The sequence below is a fragment of the Trichoderma virens genome (assembly GCF_000170995.1).
Source record: "Trichoderma virens Gv29-8 chromosome Unknown TRIVIscaffold_87, whole genome shotgun sequence".
Lineage (NCBI taxonomy): Eukaryota > Fungi > Ascomycota > Sordariomycetes > Hypocreales > Hypocreaceae > Trichoderma > Trichoderma virens.
Genome location: NW_014013662.1, coordinates 1,151,089 through 1,173,300, shown reverse-complemented (window position 1 = coordinate 1,173,300; position 22,212 = coordinate 1,151,089). Strand labels below are relative to the sequence as shown.

The 22,212-nt window shown below is 48.7% G+C and overlaps 9 protein-coding genes across 9 annotated transcripts; 4 read left to right on the top strand and 5 right to left on the bottom strand.

Moving 5' to 3' along the window:
* Positions 1–225: 225 nt before the first annotated feature.
* Positions 226–3,706, bottom strand: TRIVIDRAFT_44709 (uncharacterized protein; the record flags this gene model as incomplete). The annotated part of the gene is made up of 8 exons (XM_014096939.1): positions 226–447; positions 525–782; positions 844–965; positions 1,033–1,261; positions 1,315–1,680; positions 1,837–2,307; positions 2,401–2,637; positions 2,705–3,706. The coding sequence occupies 8 exons, from the start codon at positions 3,704–3,706 to the stop codon at positions 226–228; spliced, it is 2,907 nt and encodes a 968-aa protein (XP_013952414.1).
* Positions 3,707–4,434: 728 nt separating this feature from the next.
* TRIVIDRAFT_76590 (glycoside hydrolase family 27 protein) lies at positions 4,435–6,233 on the bottom strand (the record flags this gene model as incomplete). The annotated part of the gene is made up of 6 exons (XM_014096938.1): positions 4,435–5,339; positions 5,405–5,414; positions 5,479–5,568; positions 5,636–5,770; positions 5,822–5,954; positions 6,008–6,233. 6 exons carry the CDS (start codon positions 6,110–6,112, stop codon positions 4,478–4,480), a joined length of 1,335 nt encoding a protein of 444 aa, XP_013952413.1.
* A 1,422-nt stretch (positions 6,234–7,655) lies between these two features.
* TRIVIDRAFT_83122 (uncharacterized protein) lies at positions 7,656–8,296 on the bottom strand (the record flags this gene model as incomplete). Its single annotated transcript, XM_014096937.1, has 4 exons — positions 7,656–7,889; positions 7,942–8,028; positions 8,082–8,128; positions 8,202–8,296. The coding sequence occupies 4 exons, from the start codon at positions 8,263–8,265 to the stop codon at positions 7,656–7,658; spliced, it is 432 nt and encodes a 143-aa protein (XP_013952412.1).
* Positions 8,297–8,597: 301 nt separating this feature from the next.
* On the bottom strand, positions 8,598–9,623 carry TRIVIDRAFT_44501 (uncharacterized protein; the record flags this gene model as incomplete). The annotated part of the gene is made up of 1 exon (XM_014096936.1): positions 8,598–9,623. A coding segment is annotated over one exon (1,026 nt), but the record flags the coding sequence as incomplete, so codon positions are not given.
* A 1,628-nt stretch (positions 9,624–11,251) lies between these two features.
* On the top strand, positions 11,252–11,778 carry TRIVIDRAFT_131488 (uncharacterized protein; the record flags this gene model as incomplete). The annotated part of the gene is made up of 2 exons (XM_014096935.1): positions 11,252–11,422; positions 11,485–11,778. Coding segments are annotated over 2 exons (465 nt in total), but the record flags the coding sequence as incomplete, so codon positions are not given.
* Positions 11,779–12,485: 707 nt separating this feature from the next.
* On the top strand, positions 12,486–14,069 carry TRIVIDRAFT_226323 (uncharacterized protein; the record flags this gene model as incomplete). The annotated part of the gene is made up of 3 exons (XM_014096934.1): positions 12,486–12,797; positions 12,888–12,961; positions 13,043–14,069. 3 exons carry the CDS (start codon positions 12,486–12,488, stop codon positions 14,067–14,069), a joined length of 1,413 nt encoding a protein of 470 aa, XP_013952409.1.
* Positions 14,070–16,133: 2,064 nt separating this feature from the next.
* On the top strand, positions 16,134–17,849 carry TRIVIDRAFT_159283 (ankyrin repeat protein; the record flags this gene model as incomplete). The annotated part of the gene is made up of 1 exon (XM_014096933.1): positions 16,134–17,849. The coding sequence occupies one exon, from the start codon at positions 16,134–16,136 to the stop codon at positions 17,847–17,849; it is 1,716 nt and encodes a 571-aa protein (XP_013952408.1).
* A 1,175-nt stretch (positions 17,850–19,024) lies between these two features.
* TRIVIDRAFT_121802 (uncharacterized protein) lies at positions 19,025–19,574 on the top strand (the record flags this gene model as incomplete). The annotated part of the gene is made up of 2 exons (XM_014096932.2): positions 19,025–19,290; positions 19,484–19,574. The coding sequence occupies 2 exons, from the start codon at positions 19,025–19,027 to the stop codon at positions 19,572–19,574; spliced, it is 357 nt and encodes a 118-aa protein (XP_013952407.1).
* Positions 19,575–19,790: 216 nt separating this feature from the next.
* Positions 19,791–21,277, bottom strand: TRIVIDRAFT_76582 (uncharacterized protein; the record flags this gene model as incomplete). The annotated part of the gene is made up of 2 exons (XM_014096931.1): positions 19,791–20,912; positions 20,978–21,277. The coding sequence occupies 2 exons, from the start codon at positions 21,195–21,197 to the stop codon at positions 19,903–19,905; spliced, it is 1,230 nt and encodes a 409-aa protein (XP_013952406.1).
* Between the last annotated feature and the right edge of the window lie 935 nt (positions 21,278–22,212).

Genomic DNA, 22,212 nt, shown 5'->3' with positions numbered 1-22,212 from the left:
TAGGATTCAGATAACGAAGTATTATGTTTGTTTATTCCGTCCATCTTGACTGTCATGATCGTCGTCTTCCTGGTCGTGTTCGTGGTCTTCACCTTCTTCGTCTTCGTCTTCATTCTCTTCGCTGTCATCTTCGGACGGCTCCCCTAATTTCCATTCATCATCAAACCTATCAAACATTAAAATCACAACCACATCAGAAAAAAGGGGGGATGGAGGAGGGGGAAATTACCCTTGCTCGCCTACAATGAGCTTGGTGAACTTCTCCAGCTCTTCTAGCTGGGCCACGCAGCCCGTAAGACTCTCGTTGTACGAGTAGCTGTATATGTCGCTCCACTTCTTGTGCCATCGGACGTCGCTCTCGTGGCTGGTTTGGGCCATTTCATCCTCCACGGCGGCGGTTTCTAGGAGGAGCTTTCTTCTTGCTGCGGCGGCGCTGGGGAGGTATCGCTGTTTGTTTTCGATCGAGATTGTTAGTATTGGGATTCTGGGGTGAAAATCTAAGGGGGTTTGGGAGAGGTGCGTACTGGGACTTTTCTGTTGGCACGGAGAGCCCCGGCGAAGATGTATAAGTTTGCTAGGATGGATGCCACAGCATCTCTTCTGAAGCCAAGGAGGCGCTGTGCGGCAACGGGGTCGTCGCGGATATAGTCTGGGTTATAGAAGACGGCAGATTGGCGCACGGCGATGAGATAGTCGAAGAAGCGTTCGCAGGAATCTGCCAGGCCGGAGTATGGAAGGGGGTTGAAAGGGCTGCGAAGGCGGACTTCATGACGGGTCATGACCTATCGAGCTGGTGTTAGTTATTCTCATCTTTGAAAAGCTGGGAAAAGTTACGGTGCTTACGAGGAGCTGTCTGATGCGTACGAAGCCTTCTCTGATGCGGCCCTCGAGGATTTCGGATTTGACTATGTCTTCTGGTGTGGGCTCTTTGCCTTCCTCGAAGTAAATGTATTTTGCCACGACGTCTGTGAGGTTAGTATGACGATATAAATTAAATATACGGCAACAAACTTGAGATAGCAGTATACTTACTTCGGTAAATGATGCTTAGGAAGAATAGCATTGAAGACAGCGATTTCCTGAGTTCGTGTCTTGCGACAAATGGCCACAAACACCAGTTCACCACGATGGGCGCGGTCGTACCAACGAGGAATATGACGCCTCTATAGACGGCGGTTAGGGCTGGCGAAGAAGGCAAGTTGCCGGCCTGGAGCTGGAGCGAAATGACTGTGAAAGACAAGCAGCCAACGAGACCAGATCTCTACAAACAAACATTAGTCTAATCCCGCCAGTGATTGTAGACAGAGATCCTACCGGATGTGAGCTCAGCGTAAATCGATATAGCATGGGCACCATGAAAATGGTTGCAAAAACTGCGACTACGTAAGGGTTTCCATCTCCCGCGGCATGTGATATCCCAGCCCATACGGCACCTAGTATAGCCAGGACAGCTCTGGCAATCAAGTCCTGAACATTGCCGCCTACACGAGCGTGGATGAGGAGCCAGCTCATGGTAACAGCCCACCATGCCTCGTACTCGTCCCACCAGACTTTGTCCCAGCTTAGATAGGAGGGGATTGAAAGGAGGGACGTGACTAAAACGGCTTTAAAGGCGTATCGGCTCTCGTAGCCTTGGAGAAGGTGCATAACTTGCCAGATTTTGTAGCCTAGACTGTTCTTCTTGGTGTCCATGTCAGGCGGCGCACCAGGATCCGTGAGATGCGTCAATTCGGCGTGTAATTCCGTCTCGGAGATGTCATCTTTGTATTTCTCCAATGGTTTGTATTCTCGGGACTTGATTGTCTCTAGAGCACGAGCAATTTCAAGGAACGTGACGTGGTATGATCCGGCTGTGGCTCCGCCTCGGTCATGGGTGACCTGAGGATTGACGCAGTGTACGGCTTTGTGGAGTGGATATGAAGGTAGGTGAGGCCGTGGCCAGTTGGAACATTGCTGCATGGTGTATACTTTACCCATGAGGCTCTCGATTGTGGTTGCAGTTTCGCGAAGATGTCTTGCAAAGATGAATAGCTGGACAACGGCTGAGTCGTTCATCGATGATGAGGGTAGCTGGCCCGATTCGAGGAGTTCCGACTCGACGCCGTCGAAGATGGCTTTGGCAGTCCTCATTCGGACTTGAACTGGGGCAATGTCATTTGAAACGGCCATTGGAGGGCCAAGATATTGTCGGTAGCCCGACAGGTCCATCAGTGCGGCTTGGCTTGTCTGCAAGCCAAGGTTCATGCATGCGAGAATCTCCTTGGTAGGCTTTGCCAGTTTTCGAATCACAGTGCGTGTTACATCCGACTCTTTCATTACGCCGGGAGTCTTCTGGTTGGTCATGTTATTAAGGTCGTTGCTGCTGGAAGATGAGGAAGACATCTGAGTGGCTTCGACCACTATAGGGACTTGGCCATCATCGGTCTCGCTGAAGAGCGCACTCTCCGTTTCCATGGCCAACAGAGCACGGATGACGGCTTGCATGATATTTCTCAAGTCTTTCACATCGTTCGGCTTGAATCGTGTAATGGTGAGACTGGTATGCATCTCACGGTTGGCGGCAGATAGGTCCACAAACGCACGCACTAAACTTCGCCTGAATCTGGTATCTCGTGGACGTGGGATCACGATAGCCTCCTAGACAATTGAGAAGTCAGATACGATGATATGTTGTAAACATGAGAGACGATAAGGTTGTACAGACCAGCATGAGGGAAAATGAATTGTGGAAAACAAGAGCAAGCGGTCTCGCGCCAGCATCAGGGAATATGGTACAGTTCACCAGCAGCGCAATGGCTTGTCCCAAAAGCCAGGGAACAGCATAGTTTCTCAGTTTCTCCCACACAATGATGTTGCCTTGAGTCTGGGCCAAGACAGTGAAGATGATTGCTACGCCTGCGCACACGACCATCTGGTAGAATCTCGCATAAAACGAACGCGTCCATGCCACCACAGCCATGAACAGAGCGAGGAAAAGTGCCAGAATGCCACCGTAACCATTACTGGCGGCAGTGGTCGATGTAGATAGTAAAAGACCGGTAACTCCCCACCCAATCCCAGCTGCAGTCCCAATAGTGGTGAAGATAGCACCTTCAACCTGGGCACCCAAACTCCTGGCTGGGTGGTTCAGGATGACTGAGACGGCGATTATGTAGTGAGTCGGACCAAGCCACCTTCGGACAGCTGGTATCAAGCATAGGATGTAGGCTGCGAAATAGGCGGTAAAGGATCTGAGCAGACGAATGCCGGTTCGAGTTGTGGCGATACGTCTGAGCACCGATTTGATCCCACGAATCTGTCTTGGTATAAACCGACTAGCTGCCAGAGGTGAATCCTTATCGAAAGCAGCGGGCAGCGATGCTCTTGATCGTTCTATAAAGCCTTGCGGCATCAACGGCGTGTGTTTGAGAAACAAGGCGTCAAAGAAGCCATCTCGCTCCTCGACCACGCCAAACGTGTCCGGATCGATGTGGTCTTCCGGGAGAATCTGGTCTATTGGGGTTATATAAGAGCTGCGTCTGCTGCCGTATTCAGACTGTGCTGCCGAGGTGGTTGTAGTCTTGAGTGGTGGAGCTTGAGCGAGGAAGCGAAGCTTGGTGGATGCGGGACGAGACAGCGGCTGAGGCTCATTCTCGACATCGGTATTGCTCTGGAGATGAACCGGTGGAGTGCAGCCTGCAATGTTTGGTGGACTTCCGGCGGCCATCTTGATGCCGAGATCTAGGTATCAATGTTGAGATCCTGGTATCTTTTGGATCTCGTGGCTGGGATTTGATTCGGCTGAGAATGTCATGACAAAGACTGCTTAAGATATGAACTTGGTATACATGCTAAAAGAATTGATACAATCTGATCTTCACCAAGTGAAACGGGAGAAGAGCATCAGATTCGGTATCGCATGTTCGGCAGGCCCGAGAAAATCGTCGGCGTTCGGCATCTACGTCAGAGGGAGATTAGAGTGCGATTCCCCTTGCTCAAAGCAGAAGATTTAGCACGAGCAATAAGCCTATCAATTGGCACTAGAATCGCTCATCCAGCATCTGTTAATTGAACAAAAGACATTTAACTGTTCTGTAGGCGTTGCATGGCAGAATGGCTGACGCAATTAGGAGTTGCTCTGAATGTGCTGGTGGATGAAAGGCGCTGAGAGCTTTTCCTTTTTGGGGCAACGGTTGGAAAACAAGATTCAGCATCTCTTGGAATCATGTGTCCACGAGGACACTCTTAATGGCCAACATTTTACACTTATAATTAATATATGTATATTTTTCACTTTGATTGAACGCTGATTTTCTCTTAATTCCCCATTTGTGACTGTTCTCATGCTGGATGCTGGTAATGCCGCCTTATATGAGGAGAGCCCAAAACGTTGAGATTTTACTTAGCACATAAGATATCAAGAAAAGCCGATGCTGTGTTGGCCACTGTATGCCTATTTTATCGATTCTCCAATTGAATAAAGCACTTCAGACTAAATTTAATAGTTTCGACACCTTTTACCAACCAAAATGACTGCCGTATCGTGAGAAGCAACAGCTGCCTTGTACGAACTGAGACAGCCAAGATTCTTGTCAGTCCACACATCGCGAACCTCATAGTGTCCAGCCGACAAGCCCGGAATCTCCGACCAATTGGCCTCTTTTGTAACGGTATGGTCTAATGTATTCATCATCAGCACAAGATGCCCCTTTGCTGATGGACCGGCCCAAAACTCGGCGGGATTCGTATAGTTAAAGGTCCAGTCAGGGTTGACTCCCCACTTATACGGAGTAGCAGGGCTGCCATAGACGCTGTCTTGGTTGAATGCCAGCAAGTGCTTGTTCTTCAGCAGATTGATGTTATCCTGAGACAACTGAGCAAGATCCGTTCCGATGAGAAGAGGCGACTTCATCGCTGCCCATAGAGCAAAGTGCGTGCGCGTCTCAGCGGGCGTCAGATTGCCATTGCCGACCTCGAGCATGTCAGCGTCATTGTGGCCCCAGAAACCAACTGAGTTCAGCTTGAAAGAGTTCAAGTTGATGATGTGGGCAACAGAGCTCCATTCGGGAGAAATGTCATTGCTCATGCGCCAGCTTATGCCGGTGGAATTGCCCCAGGAGAAGACATCGGCTTGGCCCCAGATGCACATGCTCAACACAATCTCGTGGCTCTGCTTGGCCAGAGCATCGCGCATGGCACCGAAGCGCTCGGCTGATTTGGATGTGCTCCAATCGTATCCTGGAGGAGCAAGAGTTGGCTCAAGGGCGGTGCTGCAGGTACCATTTGCGCCAGTTTTGACAAAGTCTGGGTTGCAGGCCAGGTATTGATCTTGCCAGTCTGTAGGAACGTTGCAGTTATCACTTGGACATGGTTAGCCACGATAATCTTGTTTCTTTATGAATGGGGTTAGGAATCCCAGACTCACTATTTCAGATCTAGCATAATATAATCTGTCAGCTTGAGGTAGCTCCTGCTCTGGGGATACACGTATGCACTTACAATCAACCCCCCAGTTTGCAAAGTCGGTAGCATCGACATCTTCGTATCCAAGACTGGCCGGGTATCCAGCGCAAGTCGCAGTTCCGGCAGCTTATGCAATGTTAGCATCAATGTTGTTCTCGCTTTGTTAGCAAAAGCTCCACTAGAGGCCACTTACTGCTGTAAATACCCAACTTCAAGCCCATGCCGTGCACTTTTTGGGCCAACCCATCTATACCATCAGGGAAGCGAGTCGTATTAGGAGCAATATGACCGTCAACACGCCCATCCTTCAATGACCAGCAATCATCGACTAGAAATGCATTAACAGCCGTTTTGCCGGTGACTTGAAATACCGACTTACTGTTGACATATTGGTATCCTGCGTCAAGAAGGCCAGAGCTCACAATCAATTCGGCGGCCGACAGAAATTTGCTCTCGTCGATGTCGCAATGATAGGCATTCCACGAGTTCCATCCCAAGCTTGGGACTTTTCCCTAGAGGCGTATTTGTATTAGCATTATGAATGAGGGCGGAAACGCATACTTACAGTGCTTCCACGAGGCATCACAATTGCGTTGGCGCCGGAGAGAATAAGTGCAAGGCCAGCCCAGATGGATGGCTTTACGCCACTGCCAACTGAGAGAGATCCCATTTTATTGTGATTTCTTCACGAGAGTTGGCGCTGATACCGAAATTTCAGATGAAGGGACTCGTCGTCCTCTTCTAATGGAATTGGATTGCCACTTCTCTAGGGTCTGGGATCAGCAATGTTATCCCACTCCTCTGACTCGAATTGCCATAGCTCAAATAGAGATAGAGACACAGAGGGGTGTTTGCTCACATTTATATTCGTTTCATAATGTCCGACTTGATAACTTCTGGTAGAATTTCCCTACGGAATAGTGAAGAGGGGCTGTGTTACAACTCCATCTCTCCCCGAGACATGCATACATGTAGATAGCTCGCCGAGGGACACTCAAGAGATAGTCTAGAACAAAAGTGCCTCCTTACAAATTACAGTTTGTAAAGACATATTCCGCCGATGTCTATTTTCAGAATACGCGAGGATGAAGAGCTAGAGAATCCCACGTTAAAGCGCACCAACCGGAATGCGCAGGGCAGCATCATGGCCCGTTGTAATGGCAGCGTAACACTGGGCAAAGACTAGGATTTCTCAACACAATGCAATGCATACGCAACCTGGCGATGTTTCGTCATGTTGTTATTGGAGAGTGACGATCCACCCCCGCAATTTGAACCAAGCATGGACGGCAAATGGTTCCGCGACTATGTCGAATGCGGGAGGCATCTGGCGATCTGTATGCCGGGTGACAAAGATCAGGTTATTTCCAGATTTCCTATTCGTGGGTTGGGACAGGGCCGTTCGGGGTTTGGTAATAGGAATGCGCATTTCTCTTGATCGGATTATAATTTGGAGCATCTTGGTTCCCCAGACTCTGTATCCTTGCATCGCATACACAATCCGAAGAGTCTGGTGCGATGTTAAGTAGCATTATTAGACAAATTAAACGCAGCATTATTCAAAACATGCTACGGCTGAATCTACAATTGGTGCAGATCACATATGTGCGCTTTTATCCAATGCAATGATGAAGCCAATTCGAACAAAAGTGAAGCTTTTCGGATCACATCAAAAAGCTCGCCGTCATATATGCATTATCCGCATGTGAATGCTTCCAAGCCTATACAGCCGAGAGGGGCGATGAGCCGATGCCGAACGTCTGCGGCCAGGCCATGGGAAATTCTCCGAACCACAATTGGCGTTGCATGTGGAATTTAGGCTGCGGATCTAGATTTTGTTTGTTTCCCATCCAATCCTTCATCAATGAACCCGACGGGATTTTCTTTTCGACCCTCGATATGGTTATGACTACATGTACCATTTTATCCTAGACTCGATTCTGCTCGGTTCCTCTAGGGATACGTTGCCAGTACATTTGGCATGCGGTAAGCTCCTCCTGTCTGCCTAATCCGAGCCTTATCGTGACGGTTGATCGCACATCATCGACGAACGAGCATCATGATCTTCTACAGCGTAGCGTAAAAGTAGAACTGTGATGCTGCCGGTATCCGACATGGCCAGTGAGTCGATATTAAAATTTCCTTCATATTCCTTTCTCATAGTAATGACGCCAATGGGGTATAAATAAAAAGCATTCTCTCATGCTCCCGACTCAGTATCTGTGTCTCGTGCTGTAATCCTTGGGGCTGACCACCAAACCTCTACCTTTCTTTGCTCCGCGGTAAATCGTTTCAATAATGTCAATGAGCTCTTGCTTATCCTCCAGCACCCAGTTAAGCTTGTTGTTGTTACCGGTACCAAAATCGCACATCATATGCTTGTTGCGAAAGAAGAACAGAATAGAGCAAGGGTCGTACAGTTCGTACATGGCGTTGAAATCAGGAACCTACTTCCAGTTAAAAGCGGCCTTTACTCCATGGATGAGATGAAAAACCTACCTCGTCAATGTCGCAGAGGTAAATGACGGCAAAGTTTTTGACGCGATCGGCTATCTTGTAGAGCACTTCATCTTGCAGCATGCAGTCCTAATGGCAGTTAGTAAGGGAAAATATCCAGGAGTAAAAGTGACTCCTCTTACCCGATCGTGGTCACGTCCGAACCGGATGACGACGAGACGATCCTCTTCTATGCAACAGGTCAGCACACACTGAATCACATGTCACGATAAACATAAGCAACGGCAAGGAGAGTGACGAACCCGATAAAATGGCCTGGTCGACGTGCCAGCCTGAGTTTAGATGCGGGAGAACGACGGATCCCATTGTGAGAGGAGAAGCTGCCTATTGGTGCTGTGGTGGAGATGGTTTGTCTACAGCAGTTGAGTTGAGCCTTGAGCCTTGCGCCTTGCTCTGTGGAGATTTTGGCGCTGAGCATCGTCGGGCATCAGGTATTGCCGCGCCGTGTGGCTTGTTTCTCTGTGGCGCATTTGCACATTGTTGCCTAACCTGGAGGCAAATATTGAAGTTGCGTGAAGACGTAATAAAGAAGCATATGTGCAATTATCAAACCGGGAAAATTAATTGCGAATAAAATATCTATTTAAATATTAAATATACTATCAATTGGAATACAACACCTCAGGATCAAAGTGCCTTTAAGCCGGCAGCTGGGCAATACACTGAGGTGCGACGCTGTTCAATGTCGCAAGAGGATTCAACAGGCCCAGCGGATTGACAAAGACATCATTATCAGCTGCTTGCCAAAACAGATCAACCAAACCATCCTTGTTAAATCTCATAAACCGCATTCCTCTTCCACGATACTGAGCCCCATTGGGTGCAATCTCCGTTCCATTAACCATAGTGAAAGTGCCATTGCGTGTTCCCTGGAATATATACTCGGTGGCAGCCCAGTTGCCTTGTGCGATAACAAACTCGTCATGAAGCAGGAGATCTGGCACCGAAGTGTTGTAGCGTGTAAACAAATTAACCAGTGAGGCACGACCTGTGGAATTTCGGCCATCAGAAACAACGGTGACGTTTTCCGTGGCGAGTAGCCCGTTGGCTGAAGCGTTTTTGCTGTTGAAGTTGATGTTGAATTGCGCAGCCTTCTCCTTGATTTTGAAGGTAAAGCCGGAAGATGTGTTGGCAATAGGATTCCGCACAATCGGCTCGAGAGGCGGCGGTGCTATCTGACCAGCTGATTGAGCTGCTACAAGTCCACCCTCGCTGATGCTAACGATGCGACTCAGAAGTGCATCTTTGTCGAAAATCATGGTTTCTGCTAATGTTGTCTCAATGTGAAGATCTGAGCTGTTCGAAGTGATTCGACTGGCACTCAGTGTTGCAGCGATGTTGCCCTCAACGATGATAAGTCTGTCAAGAAACTGAGCCCGAAGTCCTCCGGAGGGATCAAACGCCAATGCTTGGACAAACGCGGCTCTTCCAAGGCCCGCAGATGTACCAAAAAATAGGTCGACATCGGGTGTAACGAGGCGGCCATTGGCTTGGATTCCTTCGGGAGTATTCTTGCTGAAATTTGGATGGAATGACGCAGAATGGTTGGCAACCTTGTCCGTGTATTCTTCTGTGAGGATTAGTCCTGGCACGCCGACTGGTTTCTCGAGAGTAGTGCTGGTGCCCAGCATGGCCAGAACATAGGCGAGAACGGAACGCATATTGACAATGATTCAGAGATCAGTTGTTTTTGTAGTTGAGGAGATATACTATGTAGAGTTGTCCATTGAACTGCGCATGATAAACAGGCTGGAAAATAGAAACAATAAGTACATGTGAGACTTGGGTAACTGAACTTGATTAAGCACTATGCATCCAAACAAAATAGTCCTATTCGACGCCAAAGGGGTCCTATTAGACGCCAAAGGGGTCGATCTGACGGGAATTCCAACACAATCGTCACTGTTCCTTATTTGATGTGGAATCAACACTATTAGGCATAATCACTAAGACCACATGGTGCGCCAAGCCTCTCCTGGAATGGATCTTGGTGAGACCAAATATCTATAAACAAATCCTGAAAAAACTATTTCCGAGGATAATTTCCAGTCATTGGCTGCTGTAGGTTGGAATCACCTAATCAGAACGGGGAAGATGTGGTGATCAAGTGTAAGATTCAGCCCACTGCAGCATGGGTTCGCGCTAATACAGCTGATACAGGAAATTTCACACAATAAGGCTGAACAGCCGATGCCAAGATATTGGTAATTTATTATTCATCGACTCTGGCGGCCGTCTCAGCACTTGATACTTAATAGTTGTCTATCCCCATTCCATTTACGCCTCCAATAGTATAGCAGATGCTGAGCCCAGGCAGTGGCATCTCTGAGGATCTATCCATCATTGAACTTACAGTCATACTATCTTGATTGAAAATCCTAATCATTCAAGATCTTTCTGCATTTTTTACCGCTCGAAATTCTGCGGCCGTGGTGAGAGTTAAGCTTGTGCCAATAATGACAGCATCAAGAACTCAATACGTATCGCGAGATATCACAGATCGATTTTCCAAACAGAAAATATTGATATCATTCCTAGTGTAGAGGGTAATGTTGCAAGTTCTTGTTAAGAGGACGATAGCATATGATAATGACAATGCTGTTGACAGCTATTCACTCTTTTATTTCGGGGAAACCCGGAGTTGCTCGGAAGCCGGGCTCAACTATACCCAACCGCTTAAATTGACTCCCACTACGAATTTTAAGCTCCTTACTGTGAACAATGATGAAGAACACTAGATTCGGTATGTCCAGATTGCCTGTCTGGGAAGCGTGTTGTTAGGGCAGCATCTGGGCCACAGCCCAACCGGGCGTTCATCTTTCGCCACCATGCCGAATATGTAAGTGTTGCTTTATATATTGATGCGAAATTGACGCCGCAACGCCCCGTGCTTTGTAGGCAAACGTAATAATGGCAATGACTATTGGATACTATTCAAAGAGGAAAATTGGTGGATGCATCAAGAGAAACTTTAACTCGACATCCCAAAGTCGCTACTCCATACATTGGGTAAAATTTCACAGCAACAAGAGAAGATGATGCAATTGACCCATATTAGATGCCGAATAGCGTTATTGGCATCGCAACTCCATTGCTATCGAATTGCGCGTGTAATTCTAAGATGAAGCAGCTATAAAGGTCGGCATTGCTCCAATGCTCTATTCAAAAATATCATCAACAGAATCTCATAAACACTACCATCTCATACAATCACAGATATCGCAACCCACAAGTATCTACTCTTTACTCTTCAACAAGCGCCTTCAAACTACACTACAAAATGGCTACTCTCGAGCAACGAAACAAGGCTGTTGTTGCCAAGTATTTCGAGGAATACTGGGTTAAGGGAAATGTGAGCGTGGTAGACGAGCTCTGCTCTGATGACTTTATCCAAAGCTATCCCAACCACGGACCTCGTCACGGTAAAGAGGGAGCAAAGAAGATGTTGTCAGAGTTTATGGAGGTATTTAATCGCCAACAATTATTAATGACTTGGATCTGGAGCTGACAAAAATACCACTAAAGGCCTTCCCCGACTTGACATTTCGATCCTACCAGACCCCATTGATTGCCGAGGGCGATTATGTGGCGGCTCAATGGATTGGCGGTGGCACTCACACTGGCCGTGCTTTTGACGATCTTGTTGTAGGCAAGCTCGACAAGGCCAACACTGGCAAGAAGATTCACTTCTCTGGCATGACCGTCTTTACACTTAAGGATGGAAAGATTGTTCGCGAGATTGCCGAGGAAGGCGGATTGACTGTTTTGCAACAACTTGGACTCGTTCCCCAGCCAAACCCTGGCAAGAAGATTGTTTACGATGAGGAGGGCAACCAGGTGTACTGATATATGTATGCAATCCATTGTATCTGTGCATTCAGTTTATACTAGATCGACAGGCTTCATTCGTTATATAAGATGGTTCATGCGCAAACAATTGTGTCTATAAGTGCTTTCAGACGTGCAAACGCTTTCTATCAGGCTTCAAAGAGAAAGCGACCGGCTTTCACCTCAGAGTCCAAGGTAGTAGCTATCTCGGCGGACCTAGGAGCTCTTGGTTTTTGGCTCGAACACATTTAATTAATTTGGCCATAGATGTACTCTCATTCGACAAGAGGAAGTAAATGTATGTATTGAAGCTTAACAATGAAGCCCAAAACCCGGCCTTGATCTATTAGATGACCTTAATCAACCTATGCGACCTTGATTAGACTATAGCCTCGCAGCTTTGAATACCCCTGTGAACATGTAAGCTGAAGATCCTGTTGATCTTTGCCGATTAAACGTCATATATATACATTGAATTCATGCTGATCCATTGGCGGTATTTGCGTTCGCTATTTGACTAGGTACTTTAAGCCTTAAAAAAAGATGACATCATACATCCCACTAATGCGACTTGACCACGTTAGTATGGGGCAGGCCGCGACTTACAAGTACATGGACTTTGTCGCGTCTTCAGATGTAAATACATCTTTCACCTACACCGGCATTTCAATTCCACGATAAACCAAATACCACCAATCATGGCGAAATCGTCTGAACCCCCAAACTATCCTCAACCACCAATTCTCAAGCGCAATGGCTTCCAATTCCGCAAGGGAGTGTTGAGTGTTGACAGCATTGATCGGGTTGATGGCTCGCGTTTAAACGAGCTGTTCAACCCCACGACTCTGAGACTTAAGCGCGATCAAAAGGACGCGGCAGAAAAAGCCTGTCAGCTTTTCAAAAAGCCATTTTTCGCTGCTCAGTTGAGGTACTACGACATCCCTTTTAAGTCGTCGGCCAGTAAGACAGAACTGCAGCTCCTACTTCAAGATGCCGTTCGCCAAGGCAAAGTAAAACTCCCTACCGCGTCATAATTTCTGTCATCCGATCTCGCCTATCTCATAAGGTCATCATCATTTCTAATTCGTTGATGATTATAGTGTAACCATGTTCCAAACTCAGTGACGGAACTAGAGGCTTCAATGAGAGCCGACTATGAGCCTCTGCAACAGGAGTAGGAGGCCGAATGCGCTGTATGGGATGCAGCGAAGAAAAAAAAGGACGATGAGGCCTTTGGTCGCTGCAAGACACCCAGTGAAAGGGCGGCCTTTGATCTCCATCGCTTCGTGGATATGTACTTTTTGACGAATGGAGAGCCGGATAAAACTAAAACCACAGAAGTGCTGGCTCTGCAGAGGTCCCCTTACAGCGAATGGGAGGTGCATGACATGGCCAGGAAAATCCCCGGGTTGCATACCCGTAACGGTGGTTTTTCATCAAATAGCCATGTCTGCATCGGATGGGATGATGGTGAAGTTTCCAAATTGGCAAAGAGTATAACGGATCGTGAAAACGAAGCCATGGAAGCCAAGAAGGAGGCAATATGGGAAGAACAGCTGGAAAGGCACCGGAAATACGTTGCTAAGGTGCAACCAGAGGGGACAAGCAAAGGGGCTAACAAAGACTCTGAGGTGTTCAATCTTGATCGCTGCCTAGGCTCTTACGTTATCCGGTGTGACGCTATTTCAGACGGCTGGTTAAACATTCTCGATGGACGCACGCTCACCATGGATATATCCAGAGGCAATGGAAACATGCTGCGTGCAGCTTACGATTTTGGCATACTTGAGGGAACTATGCTCCTCAGTCTGTCCGAGGATCCGCTCAAAGCCATCGTTGGCGAAGACAGCACGGGGTCTGAGGCCAGCGACGAAGAAGAAGACGAAGATGAAGAGGAGGACGAAGAAGATGACGCCGATCCAAAAGACTCTACCAACGGAAGGAAGCGCAAAGCGGGTGAAGCTTCACTGGAGCAAGATGCAGGATCGGCCGTTGATGCAAAGAGACAGAAGACCAACCCTCCTCCATCTGGATCTCACCGTGTATACTTCCTGCTCCATGGCCGTGAGACCGGCGAGGGCGAGGTCCTTCACTTTCCCGACTCAGGGCATATTGATTTCCTGAGCAACGGCTGCATAAGCTTCGCGGGATTGGTGTATGATCTCTCGCATGTTGGTCCAAACGTCGAATTTCGGGGCTACAAGGTGTCAGACAGGCCGCGCGTGGAGCCAGAACCGTGGTCAACATTTTTATATGGGAGATATGGTTTAGAATGGAATTGATGAAGACGATATCTTGGCTTATCGGCTGCTGCTTTTGCTTCCTCGGCATTTTATGCGCTTATAACCATAGCTGAACGTGAGCTGCAAGTCAGCCGGCAGTTTTTAGTCCGATACCTTCTCCGCAAAGTCAATGGGTTGACAGGAGGCTTTAATTCCCCTCTGTAGATGCCAGAGATTGTATCGCCGAATCTCCGCAAGTCTCCTGCTACAACCCTCAAATACAGTATGCTATTCGTAACTCTCCTCCTTCCTTTCCTGGCAATCCCCGTTACTAAATTATACCGTAAAATCCCCGGTCTTGAATAAACACATTTGTATCAAGCACTATCCCCTTCATGGTATGAGCAGGTAGTTTTCTTGGCTCGTCGATCATAAATCACAGCTCCAACCCATCCCCCTTCGCTTATCTGCCGAGAACTGGCTAGAATCGTATGCTAAAATCGTATCCGCTTATATGGGGTTTATCCGTTTGATGACAGAGGCTATTTAAATACGATCGGCTGAATGCCGACCATGTCGGACCTGTGTAAGTCGCTCAGCCGAGCGGCCGAAAGATCTCTCCTAGACCCCTGGCTCTTTTACCGTGGAAAGAGTTTCTTGCTCTGATCTTCGTTTCCACTTACCATCATTAATGCTAATGAACTTTTGTTGAGTAGGTGTATTGCGTCTTGTCTTCGAGGACGATTCATCATCTAAGCTCTCGTCCCGCCTAGTATCATATTTTTTGTAGGTATCATTGGATGTATGCCAGCCTAAACTACTCATTTGTGCTTTACTTTTTAAATGCCGATGGATATTTGATCAGTTTAGTATTAAAATGTACCGCTAGCCGAGACATGTTCTTGTCAATGCCGATCGTATACAGCGCCCTCCTCATTCAACCCACTCTGCTCCGTGAGTTCGGCGATCTGTCATGCTTACCAAGCTCTGATGTCTCATAGAACTTGCACTACGACTACCTTTTCGTGGAAGAATCCGTAGGACTTATCGAACCATGTTTAGTAGCTTGTTTCGCCGATGCCAACAAGCGATTGCCAGTGCGACCCTATTACTACTCGATTCTTACACATTGCAGACGGAATAGGCAGCCGCAGGCTTTATACGAATTGTCGCTGGCAGTATTATGCATATATGTTCCAGTGCAACGTTACATTTAATATGTCTAAATAAAAGGGATAAAATGAAAACAGTGACAGCTTTGTCGGATCTCGCCCCCGACAGGCCCGATGGACCAGTTTGACAGTTGGACATGATTCCTCTAAATATGACCTGACCCAACCTCCCAATTTTAGTATGATATAAGATCTTTGAAGTGACTTACAAAAGACATTGTCATTGAAACTACCGGTTTCTTCAATTTGTTCCAATTGCTTCACAATTAAACGACAATGCGTTTCACCGTGGTTCTCGCAACACTGGTTGGGCTGGCGGTTGCCATGCCTAAGTCTCCTCTTTACAAGAGACAGTGCCCGACCCAGCCTCAGGGCTGCTGTCTCCAAACCGGAACTTGCGAGACTTGTTACTTTGGAGATGAGCCCTATCCATGCAACTGCGAATGCTTGGAAGTTGGAGGGTGCCCTTGCACTGAAATCGACAATGATTTGCACCCCCCGCAGTGTATTGGCTGGATGGCTTCCCCTGGAGGGCACGTGAGTTGATGCCATTTCAGATGCATGATTTTTGAAGGTTCTTTGGTAATAACTAACTGGACACATAGTGTTAAACTCAGCGACGATTCATCGAACAGCAAAGTGTTGGAGAGGCGGATGATATCAATGGAAGCGCATAACCTCAAAGGCTTAGCATTGGTGCCAACATACTTGGCGGGACAAGAATAGTCCTGCTAGGCATTACCGAGATAACGTGTTCCAAATGGAAATATGCTGTGAGAATTTCATGTTGTTGGTCAATCAAATGTTAATAAACACATGCTGTTGGCAGGACCTTGTTCCTTGGCATGAACCACGTGATGTAGGTATCCTCCAGCTCTTAAATTGGCCGCCCTCATCCCGATAATCTTCTCCATCCAATTCTCCCAAGGTAATCAATATCTCCACACTCGCCATGAGCTGGCTTCGTCACTACTTCGAGACTAAAGACGAGGTACTGCATGCAAGCATCCGTGATGGCGACCTCCAACGGCTTCAGCAGCTGCTGCGTGCTTCGCCTGCCCCGGACATACATTATAACCATTTCGGGTTCGGTCCGCCGGTTCATTTTGCTTCTTGGTGCGGCAACCTGGAGGCCGTCGAACTGCTTCTGGCCGCTGGTGCCGATCCTCTGCTTGTGAGCATAGGTGAGGAGAGGCTCACGGCCATCGGATTTGCCGCTAAAAAGGGCCACCGAGACATCGTAAGGCGCCTCTGGAGGTTTTGCCCGCCAGAAGTCCATGCGAATGGGGGGAGGCGTTATAAGTCATGCCTCGTTGTCGCTGCCACCCACGGACACACTGCTATTGTTGAAGACTTGCTGGATTGGTGGGATGGATGGCCACATGAGTTGAGATCTAGAGCGCTTCTTGTCGTTGCGCGACGATGGCACGTTGCAGTGGCCAATTTGCTCTTAAGCAGAACATCATTCGACCAAGAGGAACTTCAACTGGCGCTTCAGACTGCCACAGATCCTAGATTTCTGATGTCTGATGACGACAATGGAAAATGCGAGGCCATTGACTACCTGAACCAGCAACTTCTGGTTGAACTCTTGATTGATGCCGGGGCAGATCCAAATTATTGTTTTCCAAACTGCGCGCCGCTTATTTACACTGTCGTTCAGGACGCAAATCTCACTGGTGTACTCAAGACGCTGCTTGAGAAAGGCGCAGATCCCAACAAGACGAGTGAGTCTGGTAAGTCTGCTCTACATATTCTTGCCAAGCCAGTCGTATTAGGTCGCCCACTGCATATAATGGGCCAAGCGGACCCTAAGATTACGAATGAGACTGCGATCCGCCTACTGTTGCAGCACAATGCCTCCGTATCTCAGCCAGACAACGCAGGTGAGTGTCCCTTACACTGGGCTGCTTATGGACTAGACTTGCGTCTCTTCCGCCTCTATCTGTCATCATGTCCAGATCAAAGTCAAGCGGCCTTGCTCCAGTTAACAAACCACCATGGGGAGACGTTAATGCATTATGCCGCCGCCGGATGTCACATTGAAGTGATGGAATTTTTGATATCTCAAGGTTTGAATGTCAATGCAAGGAATTCCAACGGCTGGACGCCTTTGATGTGCGCTCTAGTTCCTATCAACTATTCATACGAGAGTGTCAAGTTGCCTAATGAAGCAATGCAAGCGGCACAGTTTCTTCTCTCCCGCGGAGCTGACGCTAGTGTTGTGACGGATGAGGGCTTGACGCCGCTGCATGGCCTCTCTCTGCATCGTGATGACGACGTAAGTGGAAAGATGGCAGACTTCACAAAGCACTTGATATCCTGCGGTGTCAATCCAGAAGCCCGTGCTCGTCTGGTGGGACCAGTTAAGACTATCATACCCTTTCGCGGCTTGCCCTGGGGCTACCGTTTAAGAGACGCCATGGCAGATCCGTCAACTCACAAAATGGTCATACAGCCGGCCATGGAGCCGTTGTACTGGGCAGCTGAGCGTGGTGCTGTCGGCGTCATCAAGGCGCTACTAGCTCATGGTGTTGATGTTTCGTCAATGGACGACGATGGCATCTCTCCCACCAGAATGGCAGCCGAGTCAATATTCCTGAAGAGACAGCCAGAGGTTGTTGACAACATCATTAAGCTTCTGCTAGCAGCCGGAGCTGGATTTTGAGGTATCTGTATTTATTTCTGCACGGAATCACGCATGACCACCAGGTGAGAGAAGGTATTGTACTCCAGCACAGTGGTAGAGTACCAGGAGATGCAGTCATTATGGACCCCCCGGGCTGTATTTTGGATTGACGCTTGCGGAAGAGACGGAGCAGACAGGTGTAAGTATCTTTTGTGGAGGCTTCTTGTATAGTGATTGATGGTATCCTATGATTGTTCTCAGCACCGTCATTTACATGTAAGTCAAGTCATGAGACCGGTAGATAAAAGTAGCGCATTCCGTGATGCCTCAACAAGTAAACGCCCAGACGCAGAGATAATTATATTCCCGTTTATTGCCTAGGTTTGTAGAAGCTTAATTATTGATCCCTTGGCTACTCGGCCTGTCGGAATTGCCAGCTCTTAGTGTGGAGCAGTTGTTGATATCAGCTAACGTACCATGTAAGCAAAGAGCTTCAACTTTTCTGGATGAGCAAATTTAGAAGAGCTAAATGTCGAGTTAACGCAGTTTAACAGAAAAATTTAGTACAATGTGCGTGATTCGAATGCAAAGGGGTTGCTAATATGTACATGTATCTTGAGCGTCCATGCTATCAATTGCAGTGAGTCCGTGTAGCGAGCTGAGATACATGAACTCAGCCAAGTAGAATCACATCCATCCAACCTAAAAAGTCAGACATGCCATCAATGGCGTCATGTGTCATGTTAACTAAGCTCCTCTTGAATCTATTTAAAACAGCATGGCATGACATAAGTTCAATGCCAGGGTACAGTGTAAGTGTCATAGACGACTTATAAAAGGTCGTGATTAGTCTCGCCCTCATGCCACATAGCTTGAAACTCAATAGGCGAAAATAAAGACAGCCACGAATAAATAATTATTTCGTCTTTATCTCCTTTTTATCTTCTTCCATTTCTCCTATCATGCCAACGCGAGGACGAAGGGAACAAATGCCTTGAAAGTTCCATGGACGAAGGGATCGCCGTGTGGGGCCCGCCAATCTGGCAGTCACGTTTTCCGTCATGTGACTTTACGCAATCCGCTCTCCGGAGTCAACTAGTGAATCGCCGCCGCACTTTGAACAACCGGCTTCCCCAAACAACTCCAGCCATTGCGGCCTCAACCACAGCACAACAACCCGCAGAAGACAAGGGAGCGCCTCTCCAGCAGCACCAATGGCCCTCCTCCGACACACCGTCGCTCCGCTGCGCGCGGTGCGATGCGCCCGCCAGCCGCTCATGACAGCGCGAAGCCTCTCCATGACGTCTCGACGACACGGCGGCCACGGCAACGAGTCACAGTTCGACCCCCCCGGAGGCTGGCTCTGGGGCATCAAGCCCGGCGAGAAGCCCGAGCCCGAGGGCTGGGAGTGGCCCATGTACCTGTTCGGCGCCAGCCTTTTGGTTACCGGCGTGGCTCTGGCCTTTAAGCCCGATACCTCGTGAGTTGCAGCTTTGTTTCGCTGCGTCGACGGCCGAAACCACGACATCTCTACTTTCATGGACCTACCTTCGTCCTTGTTTCCTCGGTGGTTCTCTAGAATGTGAAATTGGGGGCGTGGAAGTGGAGATATTGCTGGCTTCGCTGCTGCGCTATTTTGACCGTGGAACATACACTGACTTTTGGATTCATAGCGTCTCTACCTGGGCACTTGAGGAGGCACGAAGGAGGTTAGAGGCCGAGGGTGTTCTGCCGGACCCTTCAAATCAGGAGAAGAAGAACTAAGGGGTGTGGCTAGTTTGACGATGTGGGGGTTGACAAGTCGGGTCATGTTCACATAGAGGAGGGGAGGGGGGAAAGGGTATATCAAGCTCGGGAAAGGAGGGAGTGGAGCATCGTTGGAGGTTGCCAACATGTACATGTTTACGGCATTTTATTTTCCTGGTTTTCTATCGTTACAAAGACATGGTCCCTCAAACGGCACGAATATTAGACTGGGTTGTTGGACAAAATGATTCATGATTGCACTGCCAATGCTCAATATGTGACGGCAAACTTACAATACGCTAATCAAATGGTTTCCCGTATCTATTCTTTTGTTTTACCCTACGCCTTACACCTTGACGCTCCACTCGTGCTCAATGTCGCCGTACTGGATGGCCTCCATCCACTCCTTGACCTTGAGCGCAATCTCACCAGATTCTTCAGTCTCCTTCAAGCCACAGTCAATGATCTGGTCTCTCCATGAAATCTTCCTGACGGGGCTGACAATAGCTGCAGTGCCAGCACCAAAGGCCTCCAGCAAGCGGCCCTCCTTGGAGGCCTCAGCCAACTCTGACATGGTGTACTTGCGCTCGCTAATCTTCCAGCCCTCGGGGGCAAGTCGCTCCCGGGCAAGCTGGAGAACAGAGTCTCGAGTGACACCCTCGAGAATGGTGCCGTCAAGAGGGGCAGTGACAAGCTCCTTCTGGCCGGTGACCTTATCCTTGATGGCAGCGAACATGTTCATGGTGCCGACCTCGGTGACGTACTCCTCCTCGCCAAAGAGCCACAGGTTCTGCTGGTAGCCACGGCTGGCAGCCTCCTGCTGGGGGACAATGCAAGGAGCATAGTTGGCACCAAGCTTCTTATCACCAACACCACCGGGCCAAGCACGGACAGCGTAGTTGGTGGCCTCAAGAGAGACGGCCTTGAAGCCAGTGGGGTAGTAAGGGCCAACGGGAGAAGCAATCACGTAGAGCAGGGCCGAGCCGGGGGCGCCAACACCGAGAGTGCTCTGAGTGCCGATGAGGGTAGGTCGCAGGTAGAGGGAGTAGCCTCGGTGGGCAGGGATGAAGCGAGCGTCGAGCTTGGCGAGCTTGGAGATGAGCTCAATGAGAGCAGTGGGCTCAAAGGTGGGCAAAGCAATTCGAGCAGCCGACTTGTTGAGGCGGGCCATGTTCTTATCAGGACGGAAGAGCCGGATGTCGCCGTTCTTGTCCCTGTAAGCCTTCATGCCCTCGAAGCACTCAAAGGCATAGTGGAAAACACAGGTGGCCGGATCCAGAGACAGGTTCTGGTAGGGAGTGATGCGAGGCTCAAGCCATCCGTCCTCCTTTGTCCACTCAATGGCAAGCATGTGGTCTGCAGTGAATTGTTAGCATTTCATATCTCTTTACACTTTTACACGAAAAAGGACAGAGACTCACCAGTAAACTCCTTGCCAAAGACCAGGTCCTCAGGCTTGCTCAAGCCCTTGGGAGTCTTGGTCTGCTCCACGGAAAGTCTTGAGGCATCCAGAGGGCGCTGTTTTGAGTGAGAAGCAGCCTCGGCCTTGATGCTGTAGAAGCGGGCAGGGCGATACGCAGGAAGGAATCGCGAAGCCCTGGTTGCGCTCAAGAGCGCCGTTCTGGGGAAGGCTGATCGCATATTGGGTAAGGCTGTTGGGTTTTTGCTGGTCCAGCGGGATTCCAAATTCCGGTGCAGCGGCAGCTATCCAAAAGTATAAACAGCCGGTTCCTCGCTCGAACAAAACGTGGCTGATCTCCTGCCCAGGCACCTCGCCAATTGGGATTCTGGATAAGTATATATGCGATTTGTCAAAGGAAGAGAAGTTCGCGAAGACGGAGGGAGTGGGTAAGGCGAACAATAAACTAACAGCCCGGAGCGGTACCGGACTTCGGGCTTAGTCGTGCCTGATGGAGTACCTCGCAGGTACAAGCATCACACGCAGTTGTGCGCCCTGCCGTGAGGTACTTGCAAGTTAGCGCCGGACATGCTGCTGAACCGCGAGTTTTGTTGCTCTAGTACATGAATTACTGCAATTAGAAGTTGGAGATGCATGCAAAGCCCGAGGGTACCCGCGAAAGCCGCATCAGGCCGCTGGTATTAGTGCTACAGGGCGTTACGGGATGCATTCTCACTTGCTGGTCCAGCAGTAGGCAGGGAGGACAACGTCAAAGAGTCACCGATATAGGAGAAGCACGGGTTGGTAATCGCTTGATTGTTGTCATCTACGGGTTGGTGATTGGCGAGTTTAGCTAGTTGGAATCAATTGGTGAATCATATTGGATTTTATAAACATTCGGCCGCCAAGAAGTTGCCCAGAAGAGAAGAGACTGGAGAGGAGGAGCCGTACAGGTATAGAATTGCTGTGCATGTAGTCTATGTTAGTACTTGTACTCCCTGTCCTGTCACCTTAGGAATTACATGCAGCTTCAATCTTCTTAGTCAGACGCCGACTAAGGTGCTTGTGGCTTGAAGCAGTGGCGCAGTGCTGCCAAGCCAGTTGATAGCATCATGTTATCAGTGGCGTGGCCAATAGCAGACAGCTACGAATAGCATCAACCTGGCTCCATACAATTTGGAACATCTCCAAAACGCGTGGCATTCGCTCAGCCTCGTCCTCGAATTTGGCGAAGCGCAATACGCAAGCCCTCGATTT